Source organism: Poromitra crassiceps (assembly GCF_964638095.1).
Source record: "Poromitra crassiceps genome assembly, chromosome: 10".
NCBI classification, from domain to species: Eukaryota; Metazoa; Chordata; class Actinopteri; order Beryciformes; family Melamphaidae; genus Poromitra; species Poromitra crassiceps.
In genome coordinates, this window is record NC_139631.1 from 33,331,439 (window position 1) to 33,344,894 (window position 13,456).

The 13,456-nt window shown below is 47.0% G+C and overlaps 1 protein-coding gene across 1 annotated transcript in view; it reads right to left on the reverse strand.

Annotated features, from left to right (window-relative positions):
* nf2a (NF2, moesin-ezrin-radixin like (MERLIN) tumor suppressor a) overlaps positions 1-13,456 on the reverse strand; it is a 49,933-nt gene that overhangs the window by 7,270 nt on the left and 29,207 nt on the right. Inside the window, exons 8-14 of the mRNA XM_083644179.1 lie at positions 12,357-12,491; positions 11,547-11,621; positions 11,017-11,130; positions 10,712-10,834; positions 9,046-9,263; positions 5,052-5,157; positions 17-141 (exon numbers count right to left, since the gene is read on the reverse strand). Coding sequence (XP_083500305.1) covers positions 17-141; positions 5,052-5,157; positions 9,046-9,263; positions 10,712-10,834; positions 11,017-11,130; positions 11,547-11,621; positions 12,357-12,491 — 896 coding nt within the window. The remainder of the gene's footprint in view (positions 1-16; positions 142-5,051; positions 5,158-9,045; positions 9,264-10,711; positions 10,835-11,016; positions 11,131-11,546; positions 11,622-12,356; positions 12,492-13,456) is intronic.

The following is a 13,456-nucleotide window of genomic DNA, read 5'->3' on the forward strand; positions in this document are numbered from 1 at the left end:
GGCGGGGCCAACTCACTTCTCCTTCTCGATCTCCATGGAGAGACGCTTCATGTCTGTGTCTTTGAAGTCGAAGCTGAGGTTCTCCCTGCTGAAGCTCAGGTCGGCCGGCATGCCGTCAGCCGCTGTCAGGGGAGGAGGGGGCTGGGAGGGGGAGCGGGGACGCAAGGGAGGGAAGGAGGAGAGGTAGAGGGATTGACGGAAGGAGGGAGGAAACAGGGGGGGGGGGGGGTAAAGGGAACGGAGAGATTAGGAAGGAATGAGGGAGGGAGGGAGGGAGCGAAGGAAAAGAACAGCCAGCGGGATGGATGCACAGAGGAAGTGAAGAGTTAGGGGGAATATGCGAGATATACAGTACATGTGGGATTTGATCAGTGTTAATTTTGACGGACAATTTTGATTTAGTTTTAGTCATAGTCTTTTGACTAAAATACCATTTAGTTTTGAGTCATATTTCAGTGATCTGAAATGTTTTAATTTTGGGGCCAATTTTCTTTTCTTTGTACATTAATGATCTTCCTGATTACTGTTTTAATGTAGATGTCCAGCTTTATGCTGACGACACAGTTATCTTCACAAGGGCTAAAAACCCAGGGGAGGCGGCACGTGTCTTATCTTCAGCTCTCTCTCATATCCAGGCATGGCTAACTAAATCTTGTCTCATGCTGAATGCAAAAAAAACAGTTTGCATGTTCTTTTCTAAAAGAAACATTGCACCTGCGCGCTCCAATGTCTTCTTGGGGTCAGAGGAATTATCTGTGGTTAACGAGTTTAAATACTTAGGCGTGATGTTGGATTCCAACCTAACGTTCAGCAACCACATCAAAATGATCTCCAAAAAAATTAAATTCCACTTGTATAACTTCAGACAAATAAGGAGCTGTCTGTCCACAGACGCTGCGTTTTTATTTTTACACTCGATGATCCTCTCGCATCTGAATTATTGTATAAATAGCTGGTCGTTGACAGGAGTAACTACTCTCAAACCAGCCGAATTACTTTATAAAAAAGCCCTGAAAATACTAGATAAAAAACCCTTTTCTCATCACCACTGTCATGTCATACGTAAATATGACATGCTAAGTTTTGAGAACTTTAGAAATTTCACCTCTGCCTGTTTAATATACAAAGTTCTACATGGACTGGCGCCGCCTCCTCTAGCTGACTTCATCAAATATCGTTCGACCGCCAACTCGACCCGTGTCACTCGGGCCATTACAAACAAGGTCTGTGAGGTCCCCTTTAGAAAAACTTGCTTTAGCCAGAGGACCTTATCCTACATGGGAAGCACCCTCTGGAATAATCTACCTCTCTTTATTAGAGAATGCCCTAGTCTCGCCACCTTTAAAGGCCAATTGAAATTGTGGCTCAGATCAAACCAACAATGTGATCATTTTTAGCATATTGTCTGTCATGTTTTGCTGCATGCTCTGTGTGTTTTACTCACCTTGTGTTTTACTAACCTTTTATACTATTCATTTTTTGTATTATTAAATTTTTTTTTCTTTTCAAGATTGCATCAACCTGCCATGGGACTACAGGTGGAAACTAGCCCTTGGGCTAAAACCTGGCATATTTACTGTACGGCTGTACTGTCCATTAATGTGCAATGTCCCATCTTCTAAATAAATGAATGAATCTGAATCTGAATCTAGTCTAGTTTTAGTTGTCTAAATATCAGAAGATTTTGGTCGACTGACTCTACAGTAGATTTTGTCGACTAAAATCGAACAGGCTTAGTTAAAGTGTAATGCATTATTCAAATGTTTCTCTAGAACCTCCAAACTCATTGGAAAGATCGATGAATCTGTTATTATGGCATGGTACAGTATTAAGGTTTGAACGTGCAATACAAACACAGAGTTAACTGTTTCACTTCTTCTTCTTCTCTTCTGATTGGATCAGTTCCCAATTCATCCCTCCCTAACATCTAGTTTTTTATTTCCTCATAGTTTTTGTCATCACAACTTTGTGATGAAATGAATGTGCTAATTAATGTTAATCCAGTGTTCATGAAATGAACACTGGATTTGAGAAGAGGGCAGGAGACGGGCAGAGGGGGTTCAATCATGCTACCGAAGGCTGTGAAAAGTGACCAGGACACAAGGTCCAATTATGCTCAAGGTTAAATACGGATACGCAGACGGACGAAGCCTTCCGTCCGTACTCTGCGTTCATTTCTTGCGGAATTCTGCATGTTTTCCGGAGGTTTGCGGATACGAATGAAACAGACCAGCAGTACCACAGGCAGTCACACTCACACATTTGACTCTCTACTGCCCACTAGTGGATGTATTGCTTAACATGATACCAAGGTGAAAGACGCCTGGAAGTATGTTTGTGGGGCAGTGATGGTTACATCGTTTGAAAGATGGGGCGGTATTTAGTTCACAGCAAACCCATCCATCTGGCAGTGTAAATAAATAAATAAATAAATAAATAAATAAATAAATAAATAAATAAATAAATAAATACAGGCCACCAGGGAAGAAACACGGAGAAAAAGGCACCATTCTAAATGGGCGTTCTCCACCTGTGACATCACTTGTTGCTGGGGACGTTCTGCTGCTTGGCCCAGCAACAAGTGATGGGCGACATCCCAGGTGGCACTTCCATTTGGCCAGCTGCTTTACAAAAACACATCTAGATAGAGGTATGTATTGGGAAGGGGGTCCCATTGCTACAGTATATACCTCTCCTCCCACACCATGCTGTGTTGATTCACTAACGCACAGGTACGTGACCTCCTCCTACACCTAGAACAACAGATGTCCTTTGACTGTATAAAGACTTTCTCCAACGACAGTTCCCCACAAAGGCTTTTTCCCCAAATACTCGTGCACTCCTTCGCCAAAAGGCTAGGCGAGGTCATCATCAAGGAGATCACGTGACCTCAAATCAAGTCTACCACACAACCCAGAAAGATGTGGATGACCTCAAATCTCTCTCTGACAACTTGTCATTTGAGAGTAAAGAGCTGAACAATGACATCAAAACAGTCTTCTCAAGCCTGGGAAATTTGTAAAGCTGATTACTTGGAAAATCAGCGTCGCCATAACGGTTTGATCTTTGAAGGAAGTCCAGAGACTCGGTGGGCGGGGGCGGAGTTTGGATGTGAAAGGGAGGATGTAGAACAAGACGTACAGTAGATAGCACAGTTGAAGGGAAATGAAGGGGTGATGAACGCTTTGATGAGCACAGACAGACCATGAACACACAAAGATATGCTTTCAAATGATGCCGTTGGCCATGTGCCATTTAGGAGTCAGACCGATAAGAGGTGGAATATACTAAATAAATAGAAATCCATCGGTTGCCATGTGGATCCAAACTACAGTGTGGAGATATTCCACACAAATATTGTCTGGCAGAGCTTACAGGGCCATTTGACCGAAGCCAACTGAAATAGGCACAGTGTGCGTGTGCTTTACACTGGTAAACTGATATCGCGGTGTCTCTGTAGGTGTGTGTGTGTGTGTGTGTGTGTGTGTGTGTGTGTATGTGTCTCTGTAGGTGTGTGTGCGCGCGGCTGTGTGCCTGTCTGCTCTTCATTCATAAGCTGATAAGAGCGTAGTATTGTAGCAGTTGCAGGATGTCTCTATGTGTGTGTGTGTGCGTGTGCGTGCGCGTGTGTGTCTGCACGTGCGTGCATGTGTGCGCATACGTGCATGTGTGTGTGTGAGGTGGTGAGTGTGTAGTGGGTGGGTTTTGTGCGCGCCGGCAGCTCTTGCGTAGGCTGACTTATCCTCTTCTTATGCAAGTCTCTTCTGTTTAGTGCGGGTGTGCCGGTCCATGTGTGTCCAAGTCCTTTTTATTTTTACCAGCCATAGGCATTCATTTTGTAAAAAATAATAATATATATATATATATATATATATATAAAAAATATTATTATTAATATGATCGATAATCGATAATTGATCGTTAATTTTCCCCGATTTTCGATTATGGAAATTTTTCAAAATGAACATCCCTAGTGTATGTGTGTCTGTGTGTGTGTGTGTGTGTGTGTGTCTGTCTGTCTGTCTGTCTGTGTGTCTGTCTGTCTGTGTGTCTGTCTGTCTGTATGTCTGTGTGTCTGTATGTCTGTCTGTCTGTGTGTCTGTCTGTCTGTATGTCTGTGTGTCTGTATGTCTGTGTGTCTGTCTGTCTGTCTGTCTGTCTGTGTGTCTGTCTGTCTGTCTGTCTGTCTGTCTGTCTGTCTGTCTGTCTGTGTGTCTGTCTGGCTGTATGTTTGTGTGTCTGTATGTCTGTGTGTCTGTCTGTCTGTCTGTCTGTCTGTCTGTCTGTGTGTCTGTCTGTCTGTGTGTGTGTCTGTATGTCTGTGTGTGTGTCTGTCTGTCTGTGTGTCTGTATGTCTGTGTGTCTGTCTGTCTGTCTGTCTGTGTGTCTGTATGTATGTCTGTGTGTCTGTATGTCTGTATGTCTGTCTGTGTGTCTGTCTGTCTGTCTGTCTGTCTGTCTGTGTGTCTGTCTGTCTGTGGACAGATGAACGTGATAGCGTCAAAACCGTGCATGCAGTCACGAAACTTTGCAGCTGTGTAGTTGACATACAAATGAAGGTGGACTTTGAAAATGGGCGTGATCCAAGCAAGGGGCCGTCATCATCTTAGGGTTCTTGAGCAGCTCGAGACCAGGAGTATTGGTATTGGTCCGTGATCGGCAAGCTGTGCGAGCATTGGACAGGCGACGTGTCAATCACGCCCAAAATATAGTCTTTTCTATTGTCTATTTTACTCAGAGTTATATGAACATTCACCCACGTACAGTTGTTATGAAAGGTGAAATGAACTATATAGACCCAAAGTGTGTTTTGAAACAGGCTGTAAACATGTATAATCCTGTTACAAAGTCAGGCATTTTAACATGGGGGTGAACGGGGAACGACTTCCTTTTGGAGCCAGGCTCAAGTGGCCATTCGAGGAACTACAGCTTTCAGTATCACTTCCGCGGCTTCCTCTGCCAAAGCCCGAGCTAGCCACCTGGCGGGCGTGTTTGTGTGTGTGTGTGTGCGTGCGTGCGTGTGTGTCTGTGTGTGCGCGTGTGCGTGTTACCGTATAGACAGCCTTGCTGGTAATCTCTAGCAGCTTGTGCTTTGCCCTGCGCTCAGACTCCCTGGCTTCCTGCAGGTCCTGTTTGAGCTGCTCAGCCTCCTTGGCCCTGAGGGACGCACAGACACACAGACGCAGTTAATACTTCATTTCACCCTGCAGCCTTCCAGGAGAAACATCATTATCTCAATTGACTCCACAATCATCTGACATAATCAGTACGTCTGCTCTCGTTGTTGCCAGGAATGTCACTTTGTGATTGCTCAGGTGATCAATGTATCACCCCGGTAGACAATCCTCTCTGACTACTTCGGTCCACCGACGTGTTGGCACACTGACAAGAAAGAACTTCAGGGAGTCCACAGTCCAGGAGATTTCTTCGGATTCCTTTTGAAAATGATCCAGTGCTTCCTCGTCGATGTGAGGGTGCGATGTGGGACTTCCTCGTTGGTGCGAGGGTGCGATGTGGGACTTCCTCGTTGGTGTGAGGGTGCGATGTGGGACTTCCTCGTTGGTGTGAGGGTGCGATGTGGGACTTCCTCGTTGTGCGGGGGTGCGATGTGGGACTTCCTCGTTGGTGTGAGGGTGCGATGTGGGACTTCCTCGTTGGTGCGAGGGTGCGATGTGGGACTTCCTCGTTGGTGCGGGGGTGCGATGTGGGACTTCCTCGTTGGTGTGAGGGTGCGATGTGGGACTTCCTCGTTGGTGTGAGGGTGCGATGTGGGACTTCCTCGTTGGTGTGGGGGTGCGATGTGGGACTTCCTCGTTGGTGTGAGGGTGCGATGTGGGACTTCCTCGTTGGTGTGAGGGTGCGATGTGGGACTTCCTCGTTGGTGTGGGGGTGCGATGTGGGACTTCCTCGTTGGTGTGAGGGTGCGATGTGGGACTTCCTCGTTGGTGTGGGGGTGCGATGTGGGACTTCCTCGTTGGTGTGAGGGTGCGATGTGGGACTTCCTCGTTGGTGTGAGGGTGCGATGTGGGACTTCCTCGTTGGTGTGAGGGTGCGATGTGGGACTTCCTCGTTGGTGTGGGGGTGCGATGTGGGACTTCCTCGTTGGTGTGAGGGTGCGATGTGGGACTTCCTCGTTGGTGTGGGGGTGCGATGTGGGACTTCCTCGTTGGTGTGAGGGTGCGATGTGGGACTTCCTCGTTGGTGTGAGGGTGCGATGTGGGACTTCCTCGTTGGTGTGGGGGTGCGATGTGGGACTTCCTCGTTGGTGTGGGGGTGCGATGTGGGACTTCCTCGTTGATGTGGGGGGGCGATGTTCCTCGAGGGCTTGAGTGGACACAGTCATTTACATGTCGAGTGCCGCGGGTTCAAATCTCTCAGGTGCAGAAAGTGCTCGTCCAGAAAATGCAGTTTATTGGCAAGTGGTTAATGGTGGCCATTTGAAATGATTGCGTGATCAAGTGCAAAGCAGAGGTTTAGAAGCCATGGTCTCACTATCTATCTATATATATCGTCATATTATGAAAATGACTAAGTGCTAAGCTTCAAAGGATGAATCAAGCTTAGCAGAGTGCTGATCAAGGATCACTCATCACATCCCCTCAACCATCTGACCTGTGCGGATCTACAAGGAAAAAGTCAGTTCTTATTATATCAGTTATTATAGGCGCTTGATCACTCTTGCGGGCTGAAAAATGAAAGCGGCGAAATTGCTTCACAAGGACGGGACAGATAAATCACAAAAAATGGTTAAAATGCCTCCAGGGTTTCAAAATCTAGTAAAAGCAGGTGCAATTTGATTGACGCCAGCTGCTAACGATTAACTCCCCCAATTAACTGCTGTGCCACAAACCCAGAGGAAGGCTGGTGAAAAAAGGTGTCTCTCTTTTTCCTCTGTGCGTAACAGTGTGGGTGTAACTGCATGATTACCTGCATCTCAGCTGCAGTGCTACTGTAGGACCGAAACTTTGAAATCAAATGACCCGAAACAGGTCAGGAGTAGCCGTTACACTCCCATTTCCATCTTCTAGTCTGAGATTGTCCCCTGTTTAAGTCACCTCTATGAGGGGAATCCCCCAGGGTAATTACTCCTCTGCGCAGTTGACAGCCGCTTGACAACGGCATTAGTTCCGCCCGTTGCGCTGTTTATTGGCGCTGATTGGCTAATCATCAGTCCCCCTCGGCGCTGATTGGCTAATCATCAGTCCCCCTCGGCGCCGATTGGCTAATCGTTTGTTCAACCGAGGAAATCGCTGTTGCATATCACCAGAGCAGACCAGAAGCGAACCACCTCCGGAGGTGGTCAGGGATGCATTGTGACCACATTGAAAACAAGTGTAAATGCAATGTGACCGATTTTGGGTCATCAGATTGCAATCAGATTGCAATCTGATCACCCAAATGCATGCTAATGCCAGGTGTAAATGAAATCAGGCTAATGTGGTCAAGCAAGCACTAACCGATTGCAATCTGATCACAGAAAACACATGTTAGTGCCAGGTGTAAATGGCCTCTGAGAGACTCGTATTTCAAATGGAGGTAGGGCGGAAAACGTGAAACTTGGAAAGTAATGCCGGGATCAGACGACACGATATTTTTTGTCTTTCACAATGTCACCATGTCAGACTAGGCAATCGTACTGCCATCAATTCACCATGTCACCATGTCAGACTAGGCAATCGTACTGCCATCAATTCGTGACGTGTCTTGGCTGGGAGAGTGGCAGCACTACAAGTCTGATCCCGACCAGGACTGCCAACTGTCACGCAGGAAGTCGGGAGCGACGCACGCCACAAATCCATTTCCTCATGCAGTGAAAAACAAAATCATAATTATATAACCTCACCGAGCGAAAAGAAGACTGGACTGACAGTGCACGCCGGGCAGGCAAGACACACAGCACAGTGCAACAGGAGCACCGTGTAGCAGCCCAAAGCGAGAAATATAGGCTATAAAATCTATTAATAACTGGTGGTAAATTGGAGCCGACAACATAATCGATTTTGTAGCCTATATTTCTGGCTTTCCCTGCATGCTGCTCAATCAGCAGATCTTCACAGCAGGACAGTGTTGCAGATGCCAAGCCGCTGCTCTTTGATTATGTCACACTACAAGGAGGTCAAGACGGCCGTTCGTCGTTCCCGATGTTCATATTCGTTCCCGACGCTGCAAATGTGTCGGCCGCAAAACAAAATTGTGTTAATATCGGGCTGAATTTGTGGATTCTGAGCCCGGCATAAGTAACTGGTGGGAATAACTTCTCTAAAGATCTGCAAATTACATTTTGTGTTTGTGTGCGAGAGGTAGAAAGACAGACAAGAAACACTGACTACGTTTACATGAACACAATATTCCGCTTTTTGCCCATATTCGGAAAATGACAATATTCCGACTAAATGAATAATCCACTAATATTCCCGTTTACATGCAGCCGTAGCTCGCCCTCCCCGACACGTGAGGGAGGGGGGGAGAGAGAGAGATGCAGGTAGGCGGAGCCGCAGAGTTTTTCTGTTGAGAATAAACAGAGCAGCGCTATTCTTACGAACATCACTTGGTCCATTTCAGGAGCTTGCTGCTGAAAAGTTTGGTGTTGCGCATCCAAGTCTTTCATAAACAGTAGGCTAGTAGCCTACGTTATTACCTCGCAGGCTCGCAAGCATTGTGGACTTCCGTGGGCACTATAGGCTACTCTCTCTCTCTCTCTCTCTTTAAATCGATGTTTCTCATCTCCTCCCGATCAGAAATGTCGGCTTTTCTTTTTGCATGCCAGAGATGATGGATTATTATGATTATATCGCCTGTTCTGGTGCTTACTAGCACACATCAGTTGACCACAAACAGGCAACATGTGTCGCAAACTGCGGTAAAAACCCTGATTGAGACGCATATTCCGAATGCGCTGTATACATGATCAAAGAATCCTCCACATGCACTCCAGCTTGCATGTGTGAATGCCCTGGCCTACATTCACCCCCCCTGCCCCTCCCCTCCTGTACCCCCCTGCCCCTCCCCTCCTGTACCCCCCTGCCCCTCCCCTCCTGTACCCACCTCCTCTCCGACTCCTCGGCCATCTTGAGGGCCAGCATCTCCGCCTCCAGCATCTTCTGCTCCATGGCCCGTCGCTCCTCCTGGTGGTGGATGGCCGTCACCGCGATGCGCTGCATCTCCGCCTCGGCCTCGGCCGCCTTCTGGGCCAGCAGCTTGGCCTCCTCCTCGGCGATCTGGGCCTTCTCGGCCAGCAGGTCGGCCGTCTGCTCCGAGCGCAGCTGCAGGAGGCGGGGCAAAGGCAAACAGGGGGGGGGGGGGGGGGGGAGAGGGGTGTGGAAGAGGTAATGAGGCAAAGGAAGAGACGCCACAAACAGAGGTGAGAGAGAACGTTAATAAAGGGGGAGGAAGAGAGGAAAGGAGGACAGAGGCGGAGAGGGAGGGAGGGACACGAAGATGGACGAATGGAGGGAGAGATGGAGGGATGGAGGGATGGAGGGATGGGAGAAAGAGATGCGATGAGGAGGGAGGGAGACAGGATATGAAGGGACACACGATGATGTCGGCACGTCATCAGTACTGGCTGATAAAGCTTCAAAATGAAATATCGGCAGTAAATGTAAATATGGCATGTTTTAATTTAAATAACCAAAGTTGAAGTAGTTTTCTTTTTTGGCTGAATAATGTACATTCAGTGAATGTGTACATTTAAGCAATATAGCATGGAAGCCAGTGTGTTGTGGCGAATATATCCCGCTGATAAGCTGTTATCCCACGATAACAGCTTATCAGCGGGATATATTCGCCACAACACCACGCAGCTCGAGTGCTATATTGCTTTTATAAAACGGTTTCCAAGTATGATAATATAATAATAATAATAATAATACTATAAGTCCGACTGGCATGGTATTCTGATAGAGTCAGTTGAAACACTACTGTAAGGCGGGACCGCAAGAACGTGCGGGTGATTTGATTGGATCGTTCTGGAGACTGAAGTTGACATTGGCCAATCCTGGCGCTTGCTGAGAAGCTGAGAGCTTTCTGGAAAGCCCGACATGCAGCTCGAGCGCAGCGCTGCATTCTCAGCGCTTGCTGAGAAGCTGAGTGCTTTCTGCAAAGCCCGACACCAACTAACGTTACGGGGTTAAATGCGGGGTTAACAGCCTTTTTTTTGCAAAGAAGACATTAGCCCGCGTCTATTCTTGTACAAAACATAATTTTCTGCGAAGTATTAGTAAAGTTATAAGCGAAGATCGATTCACAAGGATCTGACAGCTGTCTCCGCCATTTGTTTTTTTTGAGGTAACCAAAGGCTTTTAGTAAGAGAGTTGCCATGGCAACCAATAACCCATGGCCATGGGTTATTGGATTTATACAATGGCTGTGAACCAATCAGATTGCTTGATTTGAGAGAGCCGTTTTATAAATTGTATTTATGTCTGCATCTGTCAGTGGGCCGTCATGATAAGAGTAGGGATAATAAATAACGTGTTCATTCCACCACAGGAGAGACTTGATGTTCTCTGAAATTAGGTGGGGAAAAATGTGCGCATATATCGGTATCTGCAATCGGTCAAATGAGTTGGAAAATATCAGCATATTGGATATCGGCAAAAAAAAAATCTAATATTGTGCATCCCTAATTCGAAATGATACTTTGACTGGTTTCAAACCCGTCAAAACCCAGTGCGACGGGGGAGCGGATTTGATTGGAGTCGAGTCTCACCAGGGCTTCGTTGGCCATGTGGGCCTCGTCCTGCAGCTGCATCAGCCTCCTCTCCAGCTCGTCCCTGGCCCGCTCCGCGTCTTCCCTCAGACGCTTCTCCCGCTCCAGACGCTGCCTCTCCACCTGACAGGCGAGACGGGGGGGCGGACAAGTAGAAATAGAGACAAAGCGACAGAGAGGAGGGGAGAAGAGAGATAGATGGAACAAACTAACGATGGCGCACGGGTGGAAACCATAAAAGTCAACACAACAAAGACAAATACTGTGATACTCTCTCTCTCTCTCTCTCTGTCCAGTATCAGTACCTGTTTCCTGGCTCTCTCCTCTCTGGCCTGAGCTTTCATCTGCTGCACCTCCAGGGAGTCCACCCGCCGCCGCCGCATAAACAAGTCGTGGTTCCCTATGCACAGCTGCAGGATCTGCACACGAGCAACGGAGTCAAGGAAGGAAGCTACAAGCATCTGCTACAATAGCCGGTACATCCCCACATTCACATGCACAGTGTGCCACTTTCACTACTTTCTCACACAGCTAGACGTAATGTAATAGGACCAAAATGACGCTTTGATGGTAGAGCGGACAAACCAACTCCACAACCAGACAATTTCTTAGTATTCGGAGTTGAATATAGAATGGAAAGAAGAAGAAGTAGAACTAGAAGACGTAGCAAAGCCTATGCAGGGAGTGATTTTGCTCCAATGTATGAATGTCTGTTTGGTGTATACATGTATGTTAGTGTATGTATGTTAGTGAAATGTATCCCCGCCTCCAAAATGATAATGCAAAGTATTATATTATATTATATTATATTATATATACAAAGTATTGAACTCACCAACTTGTTGACCCTCAGCCGTGAAGAGTTGAACTTGAAAACATTGGTTTTCTTGTCCAGAGGTTTGATGGTAAACTAAAAGACAAGAACGACAGACCTTTGAGCAAAACATGAGGAATGATATTCTTTTCACATTCTAAAAGATCAATGTTCAAGTACTAAAACAATCTTTATCATACTAGTGCAGTGCCCGTTCCCCTCCCTCCCTCCCTCCCTCCCTCCCTCCCTCCCTCCCCTTTCCCCATTCACACCCCCACCCCCATCCTCCTCTTGCCTGAAACTTTCTCGGCTTCCCATCTGCGCACCCGCCGACTTTGAAGTTGACCGGCCGAACGGTTGTGGAGATACTGATTGGTCGAATTACATGAAACCCGACACTGCACTTTCTCGGGTCCCCGAACACAGCAGCGAAGTCGATCGGACAAACAGTTCTCAAGATAAAGTGCTTTTTGTGTTGCCAGTAGGTGGCACTATACAACTATGTGTGTGTCTGAAATTCCGCACCGCACTCCGTTGGGTTCCCAGCAGCGCAATCCCCAAGTCTGAAGTCTATCGGACAAACGGTTCTCGAGATAAACCGCTTTTTGTGTTGCCAGTAGGTGGCGCTATGACTATGCGCGTGTCCGAATTTCACGAAATCCGGCACTGCACTCTGTCAGGTCCCCCTAAGTTTGAAGTTGATCTGACGAACAGTTCTCCACATATGTGAAGGGCAGACATACGTACATACAGACATACATACAGACAGACAGACAGACAGATGGTTATGCCTTTATGGGAGAGATTATGATGAAACAGCAGTTGACGCACCTCCTTGTCGCTGTAGGAGATGTTGCGGATCTCGTTCCAGGGGAAGGAGCACTTGGGCGTCAGCCTGTTGTCCGGCTCGTAGATGTGCAGACCGAGAGCGTCCACTCCCAGAAGAAGATCTGTTCCCTTCTTATTCTAAAGCAAGCCAGAGCAATGGAGGAGCAGATCACACAAAGCGTTGACTCTCAGTCTGTTAAGGGACACTCGTGTAGCTGTGGCTCACACCCTTACAGCCAGCCCAGCCAGCTAACACTCTTTCCTACATTCACTTGGCAGTGGTGGCATTGCAGTGCTTTGGCACATTTAGATGTCACTTTGAGTTGGGATGAAGAGTGCCAACTGTGGGGGTATACACAGTCTGTGCTTATTTACTCGGAAAAACAATTCTACTGTGAATTACTTCAGCTGAGGTTCAGATGTGCGTGGTATTTTAAAATGTCCTGCCCTTTAACAGAAAGCATTGATCAAATCTAGAGCCGCCTCAGGTGAGTTCCTGTTTATTTACCGGTTTGTTTTTGTTAAGTTATGACTGACTCGCTTGCTTTGAGAGACATTGGTCAGCCTATTACCCTGATACCCAATGTCATCCAAATGTAGAGCAGGCCCAGGGCTTTTCAAAGTCTGAGACTGTGGGCCTCCCCCCAGACAAAGCTTGGAAAAAAGGTGCCCCTCTCGCTCAATTCCTAGATGCCTATATGGGATCTCGATTATGTTATTTGATCTAATAGACACTCAACAATAAAAGCCTGTTTGATATACTTCAGACTACGGCCAAATACATTTAAAAAATAAGGCCTTTATTAGTTTCTGATTCTGGGAAAGAAGGAAAAACAGTTCAATTCCACAAAACTACTGGATCTCTGGACTATTTCTTTAAAGGTCCCATTCCGTGCAAAAGCTGTTTTTACTTGTAAATGCATATATACTGCTGTCAGCCCTCCCTGTAATGAGTGGTCACACGCTCAGAACTGCCACAGTTGGATTTGTCCCTATCCAGCGTCCCCCTGCAGTCTCCTCCAAGCCACACCCCCAAACGCTTCGTTTGCCCAGAGGGGAATCTGGGGGAATTGGGACGTCACTAGCTTCCTCCTGCATACTGC